The sequence below is a fragment of the Pleurodeles waltl genome, chromosome 3_1 (genome assembly GCF_031143425.1).
Source record: "Pleurodeles waltl isolate 20211129_DDA chromosome 3_1, aPleWal1.hap1.20221129, whole genome shotgun sequence".
Taxonomy (NCBI): domain Eukaryota; kingdom Metazoa; phylum Chordata; class Amphibia; order Caudata; family Salamandridae; genus Pleurodeles; species Pleurodeles waltl.
This window is the reverse complement of record NC_090440.1, coordinates 1,858,061,994-1,858,079,289: the sequence shown is the minus strand read 5'-3', so window position 1 is coordinate 1,858,079,289 and position 17,296 is coordinate 1,858,061,994. Positions and strand designations below refer to the sequence as shown.

The 17,296-nt window shown below is 48.0% G+C and overlaps 1 protein-coding gene across 1 annotated transcript; it reads right to left on the bottom strand.

Moving 5' to 3' along the window:
• Nucleotides 1–10,546: 10,546 nt before the first annotated feature.
• On the bottom strand, nt 10,547–11,863 carry LOC138283626 (zinc finger BED domain-containing protein 5-like). The gene has a single exon (XM_069221565.1). It carries the CDS (start codon nt 11,861–11,863, stop codon nt 10,547–10,549), a length of 1,317 nt encoding a protein of 438 aa, XP_069077666.1.
• Between the last annotated feature and the right edge of the window lie 5,433 nt (nt 11,864–17,296).

Sequence of the window (17,296 nt, the reverse complement as noted above, 5' to 3'; positions counted from 1 at the left end):
ATGCAGAGGTGTGAGGGCACAATGGAGACCTCTGAGTGGCCAGTGCCAGTAGGTGATGTCAGAGACCCCTCCTGATAGGCTCTTACCAGAGGTAGGTAGCCAATCCTCTGCTAAGGGCTATTTAGGGTCTCTCCTGTGGGTTTATCTTCAGATAACGGATGCAAGAGCTCACCAGAGTTCCTCTGCATTTCTCTCTTTGACTTCTGCCAAGGATCGACGGCTGACTGCTCCAGGACGCCTGCAAAACCGCAACAAAGTAGCAAGAAGACTACCAGCAACATTGCAGCGCCTAATCCTGCCAGCTTTCTCAACTGTTTCCTGGTGGTGCATGGTCTGAGGGCTGTCTGCCTTCACCCAGCACTGAAAGCCAAGAAGAAATCTTCTGTGGGTCGACGGAATCTTCCCCGTGCTAACGCAGGCACAAAACTTCTGCATCACCAGTCCTCTGGGTCCCCTCTCATCTTGACGAGCGTGGTCCCTGGAACACAGGCACTGGTTCCAAGTGGCACGACAATCCAGTGGTCCTTCTGTCCAAATTTGGTGGAGGTAAGTCCTTGCCTCTCCACGCCAGACAGTAATCCTGTGTACTGCGTGATCGGCAGTTGCTAGGGCTTCTGTGCACTTTTGCAAGACTTCCTTTGTGCACAGCACAGTCCAGGTCCCCAGCACTCCGTCCTGCATTGCCCAACTCACTGAGTTGACCTCCATCTTCGTGGGACCCTCTTTTGTAAGTGTTTCACTTACCTGATTTTGGTTTGTGTGTATATTTTGTGTATATTACTTACCTCCTAAGGGAGCATATCCTCCAAGATACTTTTGGCATATTGGCCCTCATTACAACCCGTGCAGTAAATCCCTCTTTTGGCCGTGCTGAAGACCGCCAACATACCGATGCGGTGGCGGAATTCCGCTACGGGTATTACGGCCCACAGCTCGGAATCCGCCACCAAACAGTCACCCACACAAGTCCGCCACACCAAAGGTCAGTGATAAACTGGCAATACCAAAACCTACACTGTCACACCAACAGAACTACGCCCATACTATCACGACCCACAAATCAACGCAGCAGTCTTTTAACGACGGTAATCCATTGGCGGTACACACCGTCACGCTCAAAATACACTCACATTTACAAAACACAACCACGTTGGACAATTCGACATACACACACCTGATATACATACACACAACACACCCACACACCCAATCCAATATAAAACACACACCCACATTACCCACAACCCCTTACAACCAAAAATTTTGAAGAAGGCCAAAGAGAGAGATTAGCTAACACAACTCCAGCATCCATAGACACACAACATCATCACTTATACAACATCCACGCACCTCAAACAACACACACCAACACATCCCCCCACACATCACAACAGACAGCACCTCACACATCACCCACACCACATCATGGCACCTCAAAGACACCCCATGTTTTCTGAGGAGGAGCTCAGGGTCATGGTGGAGGAAATCATACGGGTAGAGCCACAGCTATTCGGATCACAGGTGCGGCACACATCCATTGCACCGAAGATGGAGCTATGGCGGAGAATCGTCGACAGGGTCAACGCAGTGGGACAGCATCCAAGAACACAGGATGACATCAGGAAGGGGTGGAACGACCTACGGGGGAAGGTACGTTCCGCGGTATCAAAACACCAGAATGCTGTACAGAGGACTGGAGGTGGACCCCCACAACTAACAACATGGGAGGAGCAAGTCTTGGCAATACTGCATCCTGAGGGCCGTGCAGGAGTAGCAGGAGGACTGGACTCTGGTAAGTCATATCTTAACTACTTCTTCCCTTCCCATCCCACCTGCATGCCATCACATACTCCCTCTCTTACCCTCACCCCATCACAACATCATCTCCATATGTCCCACTATCACAACCCACACATCTCAATACCACCATCACCAAAGCATGTCTAGTACAGATACCCACACAGACACCAAAACAACTATCACAAAAGGGCTAACACCATGACTCAAGCACAGGAGTAGAGGGTACCTCACCCAATGCAGAAGATGGCACACAGAGATACTAAAACTATGCATTTACACCCCAACAGGACCCCTTCTCAACGTCATCGGACAGCAGGTGCCAGACATATCCAGTCCCCCCACATAAGAGGCCCACAGTGATGACAGCAGCTCTGCACGCCTGGATCAAGATGACCAGCCCGGCCCATCAGGGACCTCGGGACAGTTGGTTCCCCTGACACAGTCCCAAACCACCACAGAGCCTCCCCCTCAGGAAACATCGCCACAGCACCCACCCAGTGGGCCCATCCCTCTGTTCTCAGGACACGTCAATCAGCAATGTGTCCACCACTACAGGGACCCCAGGCAAACCCACCAACCCAAGACAATCAGGGACCTGAGGTCAGTGGCAGTGGGCACTCGGTTCAGGGGATAGAGGCACAGGATAACAGGGAAGCTGGGGGGACTGCTGTGCGACAGGGAGAGGAGAGGCCCAGGGTACCGACACTCCACAAAGCCCTCTCCAACATCATGGGAGCTTACCTCCATTCCCAGGAGACCATGGGCACGGTACTGGCCAAGATTCAGGAGACCCAGCGGCTGCAGGAGGAACACTACCTGGGGATCAGAGAAGACTTGAAGTCCATTAACACCACCCTGGTCACCATTGCAGAGGTACTGGCAGACCTTGTCAACACCATGAGGGACACAGTGGGACACAAACGGGTCCCTGACACTAGCCTGGATGATGAACAGCCCTCCACCTCCGCCGGCGCTAGTGGACAGGAGGCACTGCCACAGGACCAACAGGCCACCAGCGCCCCACCCCCAGCAGAAGGAGAACCAGCCCGCAAACGGTCCCTGAGATCCAGGAACAAGACAGAGAACATTGCCAAGACCCCTGCCAGGAAATAAGACCCTCCTGAATGTCACCCTTCTGTCCCACTTTGTCACCCTGTCCACCTTAAACTGCCATAGCTCCCCTTCCTATGCCCCATTGGACAATGCACCTGTGAGACCAAGAGGCTGGACTCTGCCATGGACATTCCTCCACCATCACCCCAGCCCATTTCACACCCCCCTCCACTTATTTGCACAGAAATAAACACCCTTGAATCACAAATCAATCTGGAGTCAGTCTGTGCTTTCACAAATGTGTAATTGCAAAATCTCTGGAATATAGCAATGTCAATGTACTTGGTCACATACCAATGTTACATAGCTGTAGGCCAGGAGTAAACATAGCAGAGGGCACAAATCGGGACCCATGTCTGTGAAATGAAAAGCCAAAGCGACAAGTCAGGGTCCATACACAAAGGTAAAAAGGCTGACTTATGCTAGGTCCTACAATAGTATGAGATGTCTTCTTACCTGTGTCTAAATGGAAGTATTGCATGATGGTGTTGTAACGGTTGTCTACATTGTCTTCTTCTGCCTCCTCTTCTTCACTGTCCACAAGCTCCACAGCTGCCACAAGACCAACATCAGGCCCATCCTCCTGCAGAAAAGGCACCTGGCGTCGCAAAGAAGGTTGTGAAACATACAGCAGGCGACGATGATCTGGCACACCTTCTCGGGTGAGTAGTATAGGGATCCAGCTGTCAGATGGAGGCACCGGAATCTCACCTTCAGGAGGCCGAAGGTAGGCTCTATTATCCTCCTAGTTTGCCCATGTGCCTCATTGTAGCGTTCATCTGCCCTTGTCCTGGGATTCCTCACTGGGGTCAGTACCCATGACAGGTTGGGGTAACCAGAGTCACCTGCAAATATCGAGGGACAACTGTTAGACATCCTCCAAACATTATGGAACCTCCCATACCCAGAAAGCAAATGAAACTGTGTGGCAACTTTAGGCTCACCTATTAGCCACACATGGTGCCTCTGGAGTTGCCCCATCACATAAGGGATGCTGCTCTTCCTCAAAATGTAAGCATCATGCACAGAGCCAGGATACTTGGGAGATGTACTGGACTGCCAAACACACCATCTGCACATTCATAGAATGGTAGCTTTTCAATACACCTGTTCATTCCTGGGGGGGAATGAACAGATGTATTGAAAAGCTACCATTCCTGGGGGGGAGGGGCAAATACCACATGTGTACCATCAATGGCCATGTGTACCATCAATGGCACCAATGATGTTGGGGATATGTCCCAGGGTATAGAAGTCACCTTTTACTGTGGGCAAATACTCCACTTGAGGGAAAACAATGTAGCTGCGCATGCGTTTCAGCAGGGCAGACAACACTCTGGACAATACGTTAGAGAACATTGGCTGGGAAATCCCTGATGCCATGGCCACTGTTGTTTGAAAAGACCCACTTGCCAGGAAATGGAGTACAGACAGGACCTGCACTAGAGGGGGGATTCCTGTGAGATGGCGGATAGATGAAATCAGGTCTGGCTCCAACTGGGCACACAGTTCCAGGATTGTTGCACGATCAAGTCTGTAAGTGATAATTATGTGTCTCTCTTCCATTGTCGAGAAGTCCACCAGGGGTCTGTACACCGGAGGATGCCACCATCTCATCACCTGCCCCAGCAGACGTGCCCTATGGAGAACAGTGAGCAGAGGGTCATACAACACTTAGGTATCACAATGCTGTTCTTAAAAAATGTAACAATTGCTCTATGTGCCTTTGTCTGTCCGTATTCCTGGCCTAAATAGGTGTGATGCAGTTATTTGGCCAGCCATGTGGCCCCCTGAAATGGCGGCTGTCTGACCTGTAAGGTGGGACATGGGGAAATTAGGTAATTGCACTGGCGTTGTACACTGTCAAGGTAGGCGGTCGAAGACCGCGGCGCAATTCAGCATTGGTTAACATTGGGCCCTATGGGTTCCAGGAGCCAATGACAATGTACCGCCGCGGACGTGGCGTCATTTTCTAACTGTTCACTCACTTGATACCTGACCTTCAACAGGAGAGGACCTACACTGCAAGTGCTGCTGTGACCTCAGTCTGGAAGCGACAATGGCTACAGTGTCTGGGGAAAGGGCCCCTGCCTTCACTTCGGAGGAGTTGGAGAAACTAGTGGATGTGGTCCTCCCCAGTACACGTAACTGTACGGTCCTCTAGGCAAACAGGTGAGTACACTGTGAGCATGGTGGATGGCACATGATTGTATGGAGTGTCGTGGATGGAAGAGGGAGGGGAGGGTGACAGACCAGCATGTGAGGATAGTGTGTGTGTATGTATGTCTGGGCCAAGAGGGTGGGTTTTAGGCAATGCGTGAGAAGAACAGTACGGGATAGTAACATCCATTATTACTTCACTTTTCCTCTAGGTCAGCGCCCACCAGAAGAAGGGTACTTGGCGTGCCATCGCCAAGGAAGTGCAGACCCTGGGAATCTACCAAAGACAGAGGACCTGCGCCACTGGAGCAAGAAGACGGTGGAGGCCCAGCTGGGGATGGCCTCCCAACATGGAAGGGGTGCCCGTTGCACCATTACCCCCCTGATGTACTGGATCCTGGCGGTGGCATATCCGGAGTTGGATGGGCGCTTGAGGGCATCACAGCAGCCACATGGGGGTGAGTACACTCTCGTTCAGCTGACTCTGTGCCCTTGAGGAGGTGTCTGAGTGGGAGTGATGGCCTGTGGGTTCCCCTAGGCAAGGGCAAACGCGCAAAGGTAGATCCATTGTTTTGCAGCCTCATTCCCAGTCCAACCCCAAAGGATGTATTTGTCTTCTACACTTAGTCAGGCTCCCATGGGTGCCAGCTTTGCATGAAATGGGTCTAGACAGAGTCCCCCTTGGGCATGTGCTTTTCCTCTGCACTCTTAGTGCATGGCTTAGTGCATAGGGCTGCTCCCTGTGTGTTGTGTCCGCCAACGGTAGTGGTGTTGCATGCACTGACCATGTGTATCTTCTGTCTTTACCCCCCCTTTTTGTTTTGTCACCCTGTTCTTGCGTGCATTAGCATCATCTGGTGGAGGAGCAGTGGGACCGGAGCAGGAGGGAGCTGCATCCCACATGGCCCTGAACGGTGAAGTGACAGAGTCTGAAGGCACCAGTGGGACGGACGGCGAGGGGGACAGAAGCATGCACAAGCAACAGCGACTCCTCCTCTGATGGGAGCTCCCTTGCAGTGGCGGGCACCTCTGTGCCCACCGCATCAACAGGTACAGCCACCACCTCCCCACCAGCACCGCTCTCCCAGCATCCCCTCAGCGTGTGTCCCGTGCCCGCTCACCCAGGCACCTCAGGCCCTGCCCCAGTCAGCCCTGCTGTCCTCAGTGAGGAGGCTATTGACCTCCTGAGATCCCTCACTGTTGGGCAATCTACCACTTTAAATGCCATCCAGGGTGCTGAGAGGCATTTGCAGCAAACAAATGCATACCTGGAGGGGATTCATTCTGGGCAGACGGCCCAACAGAGAGCATTTCAGGCTCTTGCAGCCATTGTCCCTGTATCCAGCCACGCCCCTCCAACTTCCACTACCCAGACCCAATCCCCTGTACCTCAGCCTATCCCAAGCACACCATCAGACCAGCATGCACACTCATCAACACACAAGAGTGGACATGGCAAACATAAGCACCACACATCCCACCGACACTCACAAAAGCACCATCCCCATGCAGGCACACCAACATCCACTGCCTCCACTGTGTCCCCCTCCTCCACGTCCTCCTCCTCCCTCCCTGTCTCCACTACACTCACACCAGCATGCACTACATCCTCAGCCAATACCTCCATCACCAGCACGCCCATCACCACACACCGCTCACCACCCCCACTACCATTCACACGTCCCCTGTGTCCTCTCCCAGTGTATCTGTGAGCCCTCCTACCAAGGTACACAAATGCAGGCACACACCCACCCAAAAGCCATCCACCTCACAACAGCCTCCGGCCCATGCACCTTCACCCAAATTCAGCCAATGTACACCTCCTACAACCACTACCTCTTCCTCCACTCCCAAACCCCCTCCATCTTCCCGTCCCAGTGTGTCTAAGAAATTTTCCTGGCTAACATTGAACTCTTCCCTATACCTCCCCCCGTCCTTCCCCTAGGTCCAGGCTGTCCAGGTCCCAGCCCAGCACCTCAGCCGCAAACACAGTGGTCCCAGCAACTCTGGTCTCATCGCGGGCGCCACCCATCAGAGCTGCCAGTGTGCCATCTAGCGAGGCCAAGGAGCAGGCCATTCGGCAACCTGCCAAGGTGAAGAAGGTGCCCACATGCTGGGCTCCTCCAAGCCAAAAGGGGACAGTGGCAAGACACCAGCAGCAATATCAAAGGTGGGGAAGGGACACAAGCCGAAGAGCAGGTCAGGTCAGGACAGGCCACAGTGGCTCTGGCTGAGGGACCAGAGTCACCCCTTCTGTCAACCAGTACACCAACCTGTAAGGCGGTGGACACTGCCATCTGCACCGCTACCTGCCCTGCCACCAGCATCACCACCAACACCGTCACCAGCACCGCCACCAGCACCGCCACCTGCATGTCTGCTGCCTCAGCAACAGTCCCCAGCATCATTCCCAGTGGGCAGCCGTCCGAGGCTGCGGGAGAAGTCCTGCTGTGTCCCTCAACAGGTGCAGACACATGCACCACCACTAGCACCTCTCCCACAGACACTGCCGCAACCACCGCCACCAGCCCCTCGACGTGCTCATACAGTGCCACCATAGCTGACATGCTATCATCCCCAGTGTGCAGCCGTCCGAGGCTGCAGGAGACGTCCTGGACCCTGCCCAGTGTCCATGAGGCATGACTCTCAGCACTGTTTGTACCTGCAGGTGGCAGGCGAAGTCGCAGCAGGGTGGAGTGTGTCTCTGCCTCTATGGCGTATCATGCTACCTGTTCCCAGGCAATCTCATTGCACACACACCCAGGTGAGGGAATGGGACCTGCCACACTGCATGTGAAGCACACTGGGCACAAAGCCCCCTCCAGAACCAGTGGAGAGAAATACACTACCCCAGTCCTTGGCAGGATGAAGCACACTGGGCACAAAGCCCCCTCCAGAACCAGTGGAGAGATGCATCCACTACCTCAGTCCTTGGCAGGATGAAGCACACTGGGCACAAAGCCCCCTCCAGAACCAGTGGAGATTCACATTCACTTCCTCAGTCCTTGGCTGGATGAAGCACACTGGACACAAAGCCCCCTCCAGAACCAGTGGAGATTCTCATCCACTTCCTCAGCCTTTGACAGGATAAAGCACTCTGGGCACAAAGCCCCCTCCAGAACCAGTGGAAAGATACATCCACTACCCCAGTCCTTGGCAGGTTGAAGCACACTGGGCACAAAGCACCCTCCAGAACCAGTGGAGATTCACATTCACTTCCTCAGTCCTTGGCAGGATGAAGCACACTGGGCACCAAGCCCCCTCCAGAACCAGTGGATATTCTCATCCACTTCCTCAGTCCTTGGCAGGAGGAAGCACTCTGGGCACAAAGCCCCCTCCAGAACCAGTGGAGAGATACATCCACTACCCCAGTCCTTGGCAGGATGAAGCTCACTGGGCACAAAGTCCCCCCCAGAACCAGTGAAGATTCACATCCACTTCCTCAGTCCTTGGCAGGATGAAGCACACTGGGCACAAAGCCCCCTCCAAAACCAGTGGAGATTCTCGTCCACTTCCTCAGTCCTCGGCAGTATGAAGCACCCTGGGCACAAAGCCCCCTCCAGACCCAGTGGAGAGATACATCCACTACCCCAGTCCTTGTGAGGATGAAGCACACTGGGCACAAAGCCCCCTTCAGAACAAGTGGAGATTCACATCCACTTCCTCAGTCCTTGGCAGGATGAAGCACACTGGGCACGAAGCCCCCTCCAGAACCAGTGGAGATTCTCATCCACTTCCTCAGTCCTTGGCAGGATGAAGCACTCTGGGCACAAAGCCCCCTCCAGAACCAGTGGAGAAAGTTATCCACTTGAGAGACTATGGCTTTGCACTCCCCAGGACCAAGCAGTGGGCAGACCACGCACTAGAGAGACTGTGGCTTTGCACTCCCCAGGATAGAGCAGTGGGCAAACCACCCACTGGAAAGACTTGAGAGACTGTGGCTTTGCACTTCCCAGGATAGAGCAGTGGGCAAACCACCCACTGGAAAGACTTGTGAGATTGTGGCTTTGCACTCCCCAGGATAGAGCAGTGGGCATAGAGCCCCCTTCTGGAGCAGTTGCATCGTGCGTTCATCTGGCTGAGGTGCCCCCCTCCCCCTCCCACTAAGGTGTTGGTTTCTTTTCGATCTGATGCCCCTGCAGTGTTCTCTCCGTTTCAAGTCAGGTATCTTGTGTTGGCTTTGCCCATGCATTTTGGGACACTGATCCACGGACGATGTTTGATTAATATCCGGACTTGTGTAGTTGGTGTACATATTTGTATATACTAATTTTTGAAATTGCACTATCAGATTTTTCTTGATTACGATCGTTACAATCATTTCCTTTTGTCCTTGCGTTCTTCCAGGTTGGTGAGGGGGTGTGTATGTAATGTTGCTGCATGTATTCATGTGTATGGTGTTGTGGGTGAGGGTGGGGGTATTGCATGTTGCGTGTGTGTATCACTTGCTTTTGCCCTCCCACCCTCCCCTGTGTTGTAGGTGCAGTACTCACTGTGGTCGTCGACGGTGTCTTACCTGCTCCTGATACAAGAGGAGGAAGACCAGCATGGGCAGGACCTGTAGTTCGGTCTCCATGGCGTCCTGGTTCCTCGTTGGGTGTTGAGAGGTGAGTGGTTTCCATTCCAAGTCCAGTTTCTGCCGTGCTTTTGATAGCTTTGGTACCGCCCCGGAAAAGGTGGCGGATAGGCCTCTTGTAATAGTGTGGGCAGTACTTTGTCCTCCACCTGTCTGTTGGTGGTTACCGCTGCGGTGTTTGTTTCTACCGCCGTGGCGGTTGGAGTGTTAAAATGGCTGCCTATGTTGGCGGTTTCCGCCATGGTCGTGATTCCATTTTTTTTTTGCCGGCCTGTTGGCGGAATTACCGCTGCTTTAACACCGACCGCCAGGGTTGTAATGAGGGCCATTGTCACTAAAATAAAGTACCTTTATTTTTAGTAACTCTGAGTATTGTGTTTTCTTGTGATATAGTGCTATATGATAAAAGTGGTATAGTAGGAGCTTTGCATGTCTCCTAGTTCAGCCTAAGCTGCTCTGCTATAGCTACCTCTATCAGCCTAAGCTGCTAGAACACTACTAATCTACTAATAAGGCAGTGGTTCCCAAACGTTTTCGACCCGCAGCTCCCTTCACCTAATTTGGCCATTGCCCACGGCTCCCCATTATGTTACTTTTTTTCGGGTAGGCAATGTAAGCCCAGCCTCAGGAGTAATTCAAATTTTCTTCCTGCAAATATTTGGGATGAAGATATTATCATATTGGTAACAAAATAAAAATACAAGTTGTTTACTTTAAGATTTTTTTTTAATTCAGTTAAGTAAGAAACAATACAATATTAAGGGCCAAACATTTTTCCATGAATTAGCAACTTTTTTTGAACACATGTAATATTAACCACACAACAAACTTCTGTAGAAGAAAACAGGGAGTCCGAATGTAAACAAAATAGAAATGACAAAATTTGTTTGGAAAATCCTAGTGAGATGGATGTGCTTGTTTGTGTTTATAAAGCTCCTCAAATCTTGGTGTTATTTTTGAGATTGCAACACACATTTCTTTTTCAAGGTGAATTTTTGCCCTATATTTTGACTTTATCACCGCAACCGCTGAGAAACCAACTTCACAAAGGTAGGAAGTAGCAAACTGGATCAAAACACGCAGGGCAATCTTGCTAATAACTGGGTATTCATCTTGAGTTTGGCACCAAAACTCAAGCAGTGACAGAGACTGGAATTGTACTTTCAATGTTGAGTCACTTGAAATGTCAATGAGCTGTTCTGTCTCCTCATTATTTAAAAGCTGAGGTATCTCAGCATAGAAGGGGTCTCTCACCCATTTTATTGGCTCCACTTCATACTCTGGGAAATATTTCTGAAGGTAAAAATGCAGTTGTGACAAATACTGAACAAAAAATGTCCTGAGTTCCTCCTTTAATGCCATCTCATTGTCTTGCAGAAACGTGTCCAATGAAAGAAAACATTGATAGTCAACTTTGCTTACATTGCCTTTCCAAACGATAACTTTTTTCTTAAACCCTGAAACTTTGTCTGAGAGCTGCAAGATGGTAGTATTATTACCTTGTAAGGACTTGTTCAGTGCGTTCAGTTTTTCAAAAAGATCCGAAAGAAAAGCCATTTGTATTAGAAAGTCTGCATCAATAAATTTGTCTGCAAAACAATGTTCATCATCATGTAGATATGAAAATATTTCATTCCTAAGCTCATACACTCTAAGCAGGGAGTTACCAAGCGACAGCCATTGAGAACTGCTGTAGAACAAGAGGCATGAGTGTTCGGCACCCATGTCTTCACACAGTTTATCAAAAAATCTTGCTTTCATTGGTCTTGTTTTAATAAAATTATTCACTTTAGTAAATATTTTCAGAATATTATGCAGTTCTTCACTGAGGTTTCCAGCTGCTAGTGCTTCTCTGTGTATTATACAGTGTGTCCAAAGAGCATTAGGTGCTTTAGACCGTATGCAAGCTTGAAGTCCTTGGTAGCATCCTGCCATTGAACGACCCCCGTCTGTACAAACTCCAACCCATCTCTCCCAGTCAATCTGATTCTGTACCATCAAATCATCCACAACCGCAAACAAGTCTTGACCGGTAGTTCCACCTTTCATTTCCTTACAGAACAACAAATCCTCAACTATCTTTTTTTCATTAACAAACCTGACATAGCAAATAAGATGGGTGTCTTTTTGGTTGTCTGTTGCCTCGTCCAATTGGAGTGGAAAGTCTTTGCCTTTTAAGTTGCAGATGAGCTGATCGTTAATATCGTCAGCCATTTAATTTCCCCTCCAGCTGATAGTATTATTAGAAAGAGGCACTTTGAGCAGCTGTTTACCAGCATCTTCGCCGAGCATGATGGTTACCATATCAACAGCAGCAGGCAAAATCAACTCTTCTGCAATTGTGTGTGGTTTGTTACACTGTAAAACACGATAGGCCACTTTATAAGAAGACAAGAGGGTGTTACTATTAACTTTGGCTTGTTTTGAGAAAGTGGTCTTTTGTAACTTGGCTTCTGTTAGTTTTCTTTGGAAAAATTCCCTTGGCTTTCCAACCACATTTGGGTGAAGACTTTCAAGATGACTCTTTAGTTTACTTGGAAGCAGGAGGATGCAGAAGTATGATCTGTCATATGTATACAGGTGTTATTCATGTAAAATAGCTGTGCTCGAGTTACGCCAGCCTCTGGTCCTGTGTGTCAGTGCAGCAGTAGAGATGGAGCACCTATTACGACTCACATGCACCACAGTGGGATTTCCACACAATCCACCCAGAGGTGTGGCAAGGGCAACCAAGAACACCCCAGAGACAATGTTAGTAGGTCTCTGTGCCCACCCGAATGACGTGTGGGGTGGGGTGTTTGGATGTGAGTCAGATAACTATTGAAGGAAAAGAAGGAAGGAGAAATTCAAGATATTTAGATAAGCGAGAAATGAGGGGCACACAGGGCAGGTTTCTGGCCCTTCCAGACCCTAGCAGGCCCAAACAGAGAAAATGCCCTTATCTTTCCACCCTTCACCAAGACATCCGGCAGCGAAAGAGGAAATCCCAAATGGGAGAGACGGGAGGGATTACAACAATGATCACAAGGCTAAGCAGTGGCCAGCTCCACTTGGCAAACAATAACACTCCCAGCACTTGTAGGGGAAAACCTAACAATACAAACTAAACAAACGCAAATTAAAAACTACACGACAAGAATGCACCAATGCAAACAGTGTTACTTGAAAGCATTTAAAAATACACTATAGGCATGTAGGTATCATGAGTTGGCACAAAAGATTAGAATTCCCATCAAATTGTCAGCCCTTGAGTAACATTCACATTTAACATATTATTTCTAGACTGTTTATGTAAAGTTTAAATAAAGAAATTCTTGTAGAGCGCTGGGCCTCCTTTGAAAACATTTGTTGCAGGTTTTCCTCACTGGTTTTGAGCCACATTTTGGTCAATGAGATCACAGTGCTGCGAGGAGGAATAACAGTCATATAATATGCCAGGCCCCATGTAAAATACTGCAATCAACATCTTCAGCAGTCCTGGAGCAAATCAATCTTCAGCACAGCATGAAAAAAACATTCAAAATGTATCCAATCTGGAAGCATGGATTATATCAGAAGATAACAATTACCTGATTGTTCAACAAAACCGGAATTTGACAATGTGCGCACTTTAATGAGGGTAGCAATAACAACCCAGTGCTCTCTTCTGAACAGCTGCATGCCTGGCAAGACCGAAGGTTCTAAAAACAACGTAATCATGCTGCTGGGTGAAACCGTGCAAGATGTTCACAGGTGGGGCTCATGTCACTCCCCCATGCTGAAAAACAACTTGCCATACAGGCACCACCCTCTCCCCCACCGAGCAATCCGCCCTCCCTCCCCACGGACTGTAGCAGAATCATCGGGAGTAACTATAATGAGTTACTCAGCCGGAAAATAATTTTTACTGCACCGCGTAACGTAAGCTAGTAAACGCATTATTCTTTTTTAAAAGTGTGTCATTATGTTTTCAAGAATGCGTGCTGTGCCCCTGGCAACTTCTAACAACGCACCGGGGTGCCGCGACGCACAGTTTGGGAACCACTGTAATAAGGGATAACTGGACCTGGAACAAGTTGTAAGTACCACAAGGTACCCACTATAAGCCAGGCCAGTCTCCTACAAAGTGACATGGGAGTGAGCAGAGGTTGACCTTTCCCTAACTTGTGTAACCCTAGCTACCTGGCCTCTGGGTGTGATGGGAGCCCTACCTGAGTGTGACCCCTACCCAGTACCAACTACACTAGGAGGTTTGTTAGTGGAAAGATCTGTGAAAGGACCCTCCCCTGGATCTTCAGGACCCTCTCCTGAATCTATCTGGTTAGAATCTCCCTCCATCTCCTTTCCGACCTGTTGACCAGTCTGTTATTGGTCATCCTGGAGAAAGAGGTTCAAAAGGAAATCTTTGTTGGGGTTCTACAGTTTAGGTTCTCATAAGTGGTTTTGATAATCCTGGGGGTGGCCTCAGAGGAAGACATAGTGATAGAAAAGTTAGAGTAAAGTTGAGAAAAGGAAAATACCTACTTCATCTAACGTTATAGAAGGTTTAGAAGTTTCAGAAGTTTTAAAGTGAAGGGAGATTTCTAGGTATACGTATGTATAGCTCTACGTATGGAGTACACTTTCTTGTGAAAAGCACCAGTGACAGAGTGATAAGGCAATTGCAAGTACTTATCCCACCACTGCCACCAATGTAGGAGGCTAGCATGGTTTGTAGTGGGTATCATAGGTACTTACACCTTATACCAGGTCCAGTTATCCTTTATTAATGAAATCTAGTCAATGTCTAGAAGCCAGTCTAGGGGTAGCTGTAGGCAGAGCAGCCAAGGCTTTGCTCAGCATCCTATGATGCTGGCAAAAAAAAGAAAACCAAAAAACTGAAATATGGAAAGGGGAGACAGGTCAGGGGCAGTGAGTTAATTGATTGCATTTGTATTGTGGTGAATAATGGACTCAGTACCACTTTTCTACACCAAGGCAGCTGAGTGGACATTTTAAGAGAGAAACAGATTTCTAGATTCTAAAAATATAGTATTTTGACCCTGCACCCCCCTGCCCCCCACACACACCATCCACCCCAGGGTGACAAAAGATGCTTCTTATCATCCAAACCAAAATCATCAAACACACCACATCAGAACCTAGATTTATAAGTACAAATAAATATTTCTTACGAAATAGCTGTAATAAAAAAAAAACTATATTTTCTGGCTGAACGTGTTTTAAAGGCCTGCAGGGAAACACAATGTTTATTTTTCCCAGAGAGAGCACACTCTGTGCTACCATTCTTCTATCCTGCAGTGTGCAGTGCCATTCCTCACTCGTTCTCGTCAGCCATGTGCAGCATGCTCAGCTAGGTACTGATTGTGGAATAAGGCGGGGTGTGTGGTTGATGATCACTGCACTGTCAAAAAGGGGGAAGTGACACGAAAGCAGAGAATTTCCAAAGACGGACGGATAACGTTAATGTTTGCTCTCCTGCTGCAAAGTGAGGTCACAGACTAAGCGCTTGGAAAGAAATAAAGAGCCCTGTCTGGAATGCCCCAGGTCAAATGTGAGAAGAAAAGAACATTTTTTACAAGCTTGTTTATGGTTAAAGCCTGGAGCAGTGATCCAGATTATGCATTCCTCTTTCTGTAGACAGCCTGAAAGTCTAAGTAAACTCACTACTGTAGAAACAATTGAACCAGCAGGAATCAAAGAAGAAAGTAGTCCAACAAAATACTTGATGAACAGACAAAGTGCAAGAATATGGTAGTTGTCCGGTGCTTCCTGCAAGGGACAAAGAGGAAGCATAGACTACTAGCAAACAAGAATTTTTCAAGGACACTGAAACAGTTGGTGGGGATTAAGCTCACAAAGAAGTATACTAAAGTACACTCGACCTAAAAATTGGCAAATCCCATCACGGAAAACCTGTTAATGCACAGTGAGTTTACTGTCTCACAGCTTTCTTGTTTGGTTTAACTAGGTTATTAAAAATAAAAAAAGATGGACAACTTTTAATGGTGATTTTAGTGTAAACAGAAATGTATGCAAGAACGGATGAGGTAAATAGTGGGTAAAACTGCTGCAAAGATAGGTGATATTTACTTCAACTTCAAATAATTCTGTAGTTGAAGGCTGCTGACTAATGTAGGACAACGTGATACTCTGAAAACAGCCAATATGAATGTTGTTGTGAGAGCCACTTGATAGAAATAACATACATTGGAAAATCAATTTACATAAATGGCCTGGACGAGTAAAGATCTAATAAAAATGTGTCTAACTGATACATTACAGCCAGAAAATGCCTTGCTTTTAGAGATAATGTTATTCCTCGCTAATGACAATTTCAGAAACTAACCATTATCTCGTCAATATGCCTAAATACATCAGAAACAGAATAAATGCCTGCGAAAACAGAAATGAAGGGGCATTTTGTGCTCGAATTTACTGTTAGAGCCCAAGGCTCATGACTTTTTTCTTTACTCTCCCTAATTCCATGATGGACAACACTTCAGATTATGTCTTAACTAGAACTGCGATTTGAGCAGTACTTTTAGATTTTCAGTGAATATTTCATACCCACTTATATCACACACTGGGCTAATTGTATAATAATTTCGCGTGTATGTGTATACGTCTGCATAGGCTTGGCGTTTATCACCCAAGACAGTGGCTCAGCATAGGTGCCAGTGAATTTAATGCATTCAATGAAAATAATGCTCTTGTCACCTGGATGGGTACTTAACAATAGCCATAATAATTGCGGTTTGTTAGATCCATCTTGCCCTTGGAACTGGTGGCTTCACCTGCTACACTAATTGTATCTATATGTAAAACAAAGGCTAGGCTACCAAAAGAATAAACCTGGGTAGAATATACTAAAGCAAATACAATGGTTCGAATTTTGGCTTAGTTTGAAGCATATTCTGTTAAATATTGTTTTTTCTAATGATATCTGGACCCCTTGATCCAGAAGGAAGTTCCTGCAAGAAAGATTAAAAGAACACACTTCAGTAAAGGAAACTGGACAGTATGAAGCCCGAATAAAAGCAAAGAAGGTGGTGAATTCGAGTCTGGACACCAATAGCTGATAGGTCAATGCTTATAGTATGATTTATTAACCCCTTCGCTGCCAGGCCTTTTCCCCCTCCTGTGCCGGGCCTTTTTTTGCCTATTTGGGGCAGTTCGCGCTTAGGCCCTCATAACTTTTTGTCCACATAAGCTAACCAAGCCAAATTTGCGTCCTTTTTTTCCAACATCCTAGGGATTCTAGAGGTACCCAGACTTTGTGGGTTCCCTTGAAGGAGGCCAAGAAATTGGCCAAAATACAGTGAAAATTTCGTTTTTTTTAAAAAAATTGGAAAAAGTGGCTGCAGAAAAAGGCTTGTGGTTTTTCCCCTGAAAATGGCATCAACAAAGGGTTTGCGGTGCTAAACTCAGCAGCTTCCCAGCTTTCAGGAACAGGCAGACTTGAATCAGAAAACCCAATTTTTCAACACAATTTTGGCATTTTACTGGGGCATACCCCATTTTTGCAGTTTTTTGTGCTTTCAGCCTCCTTCCAGTCAGTGACAGAAATGGGCATGAAACCAATGCTGGATCCCAGAAACCTAAACATTTCTGAAAAGTAGACAAAATTCTGAATTCAGCAAGGGGTCATTTGTGTAGATCCTACAA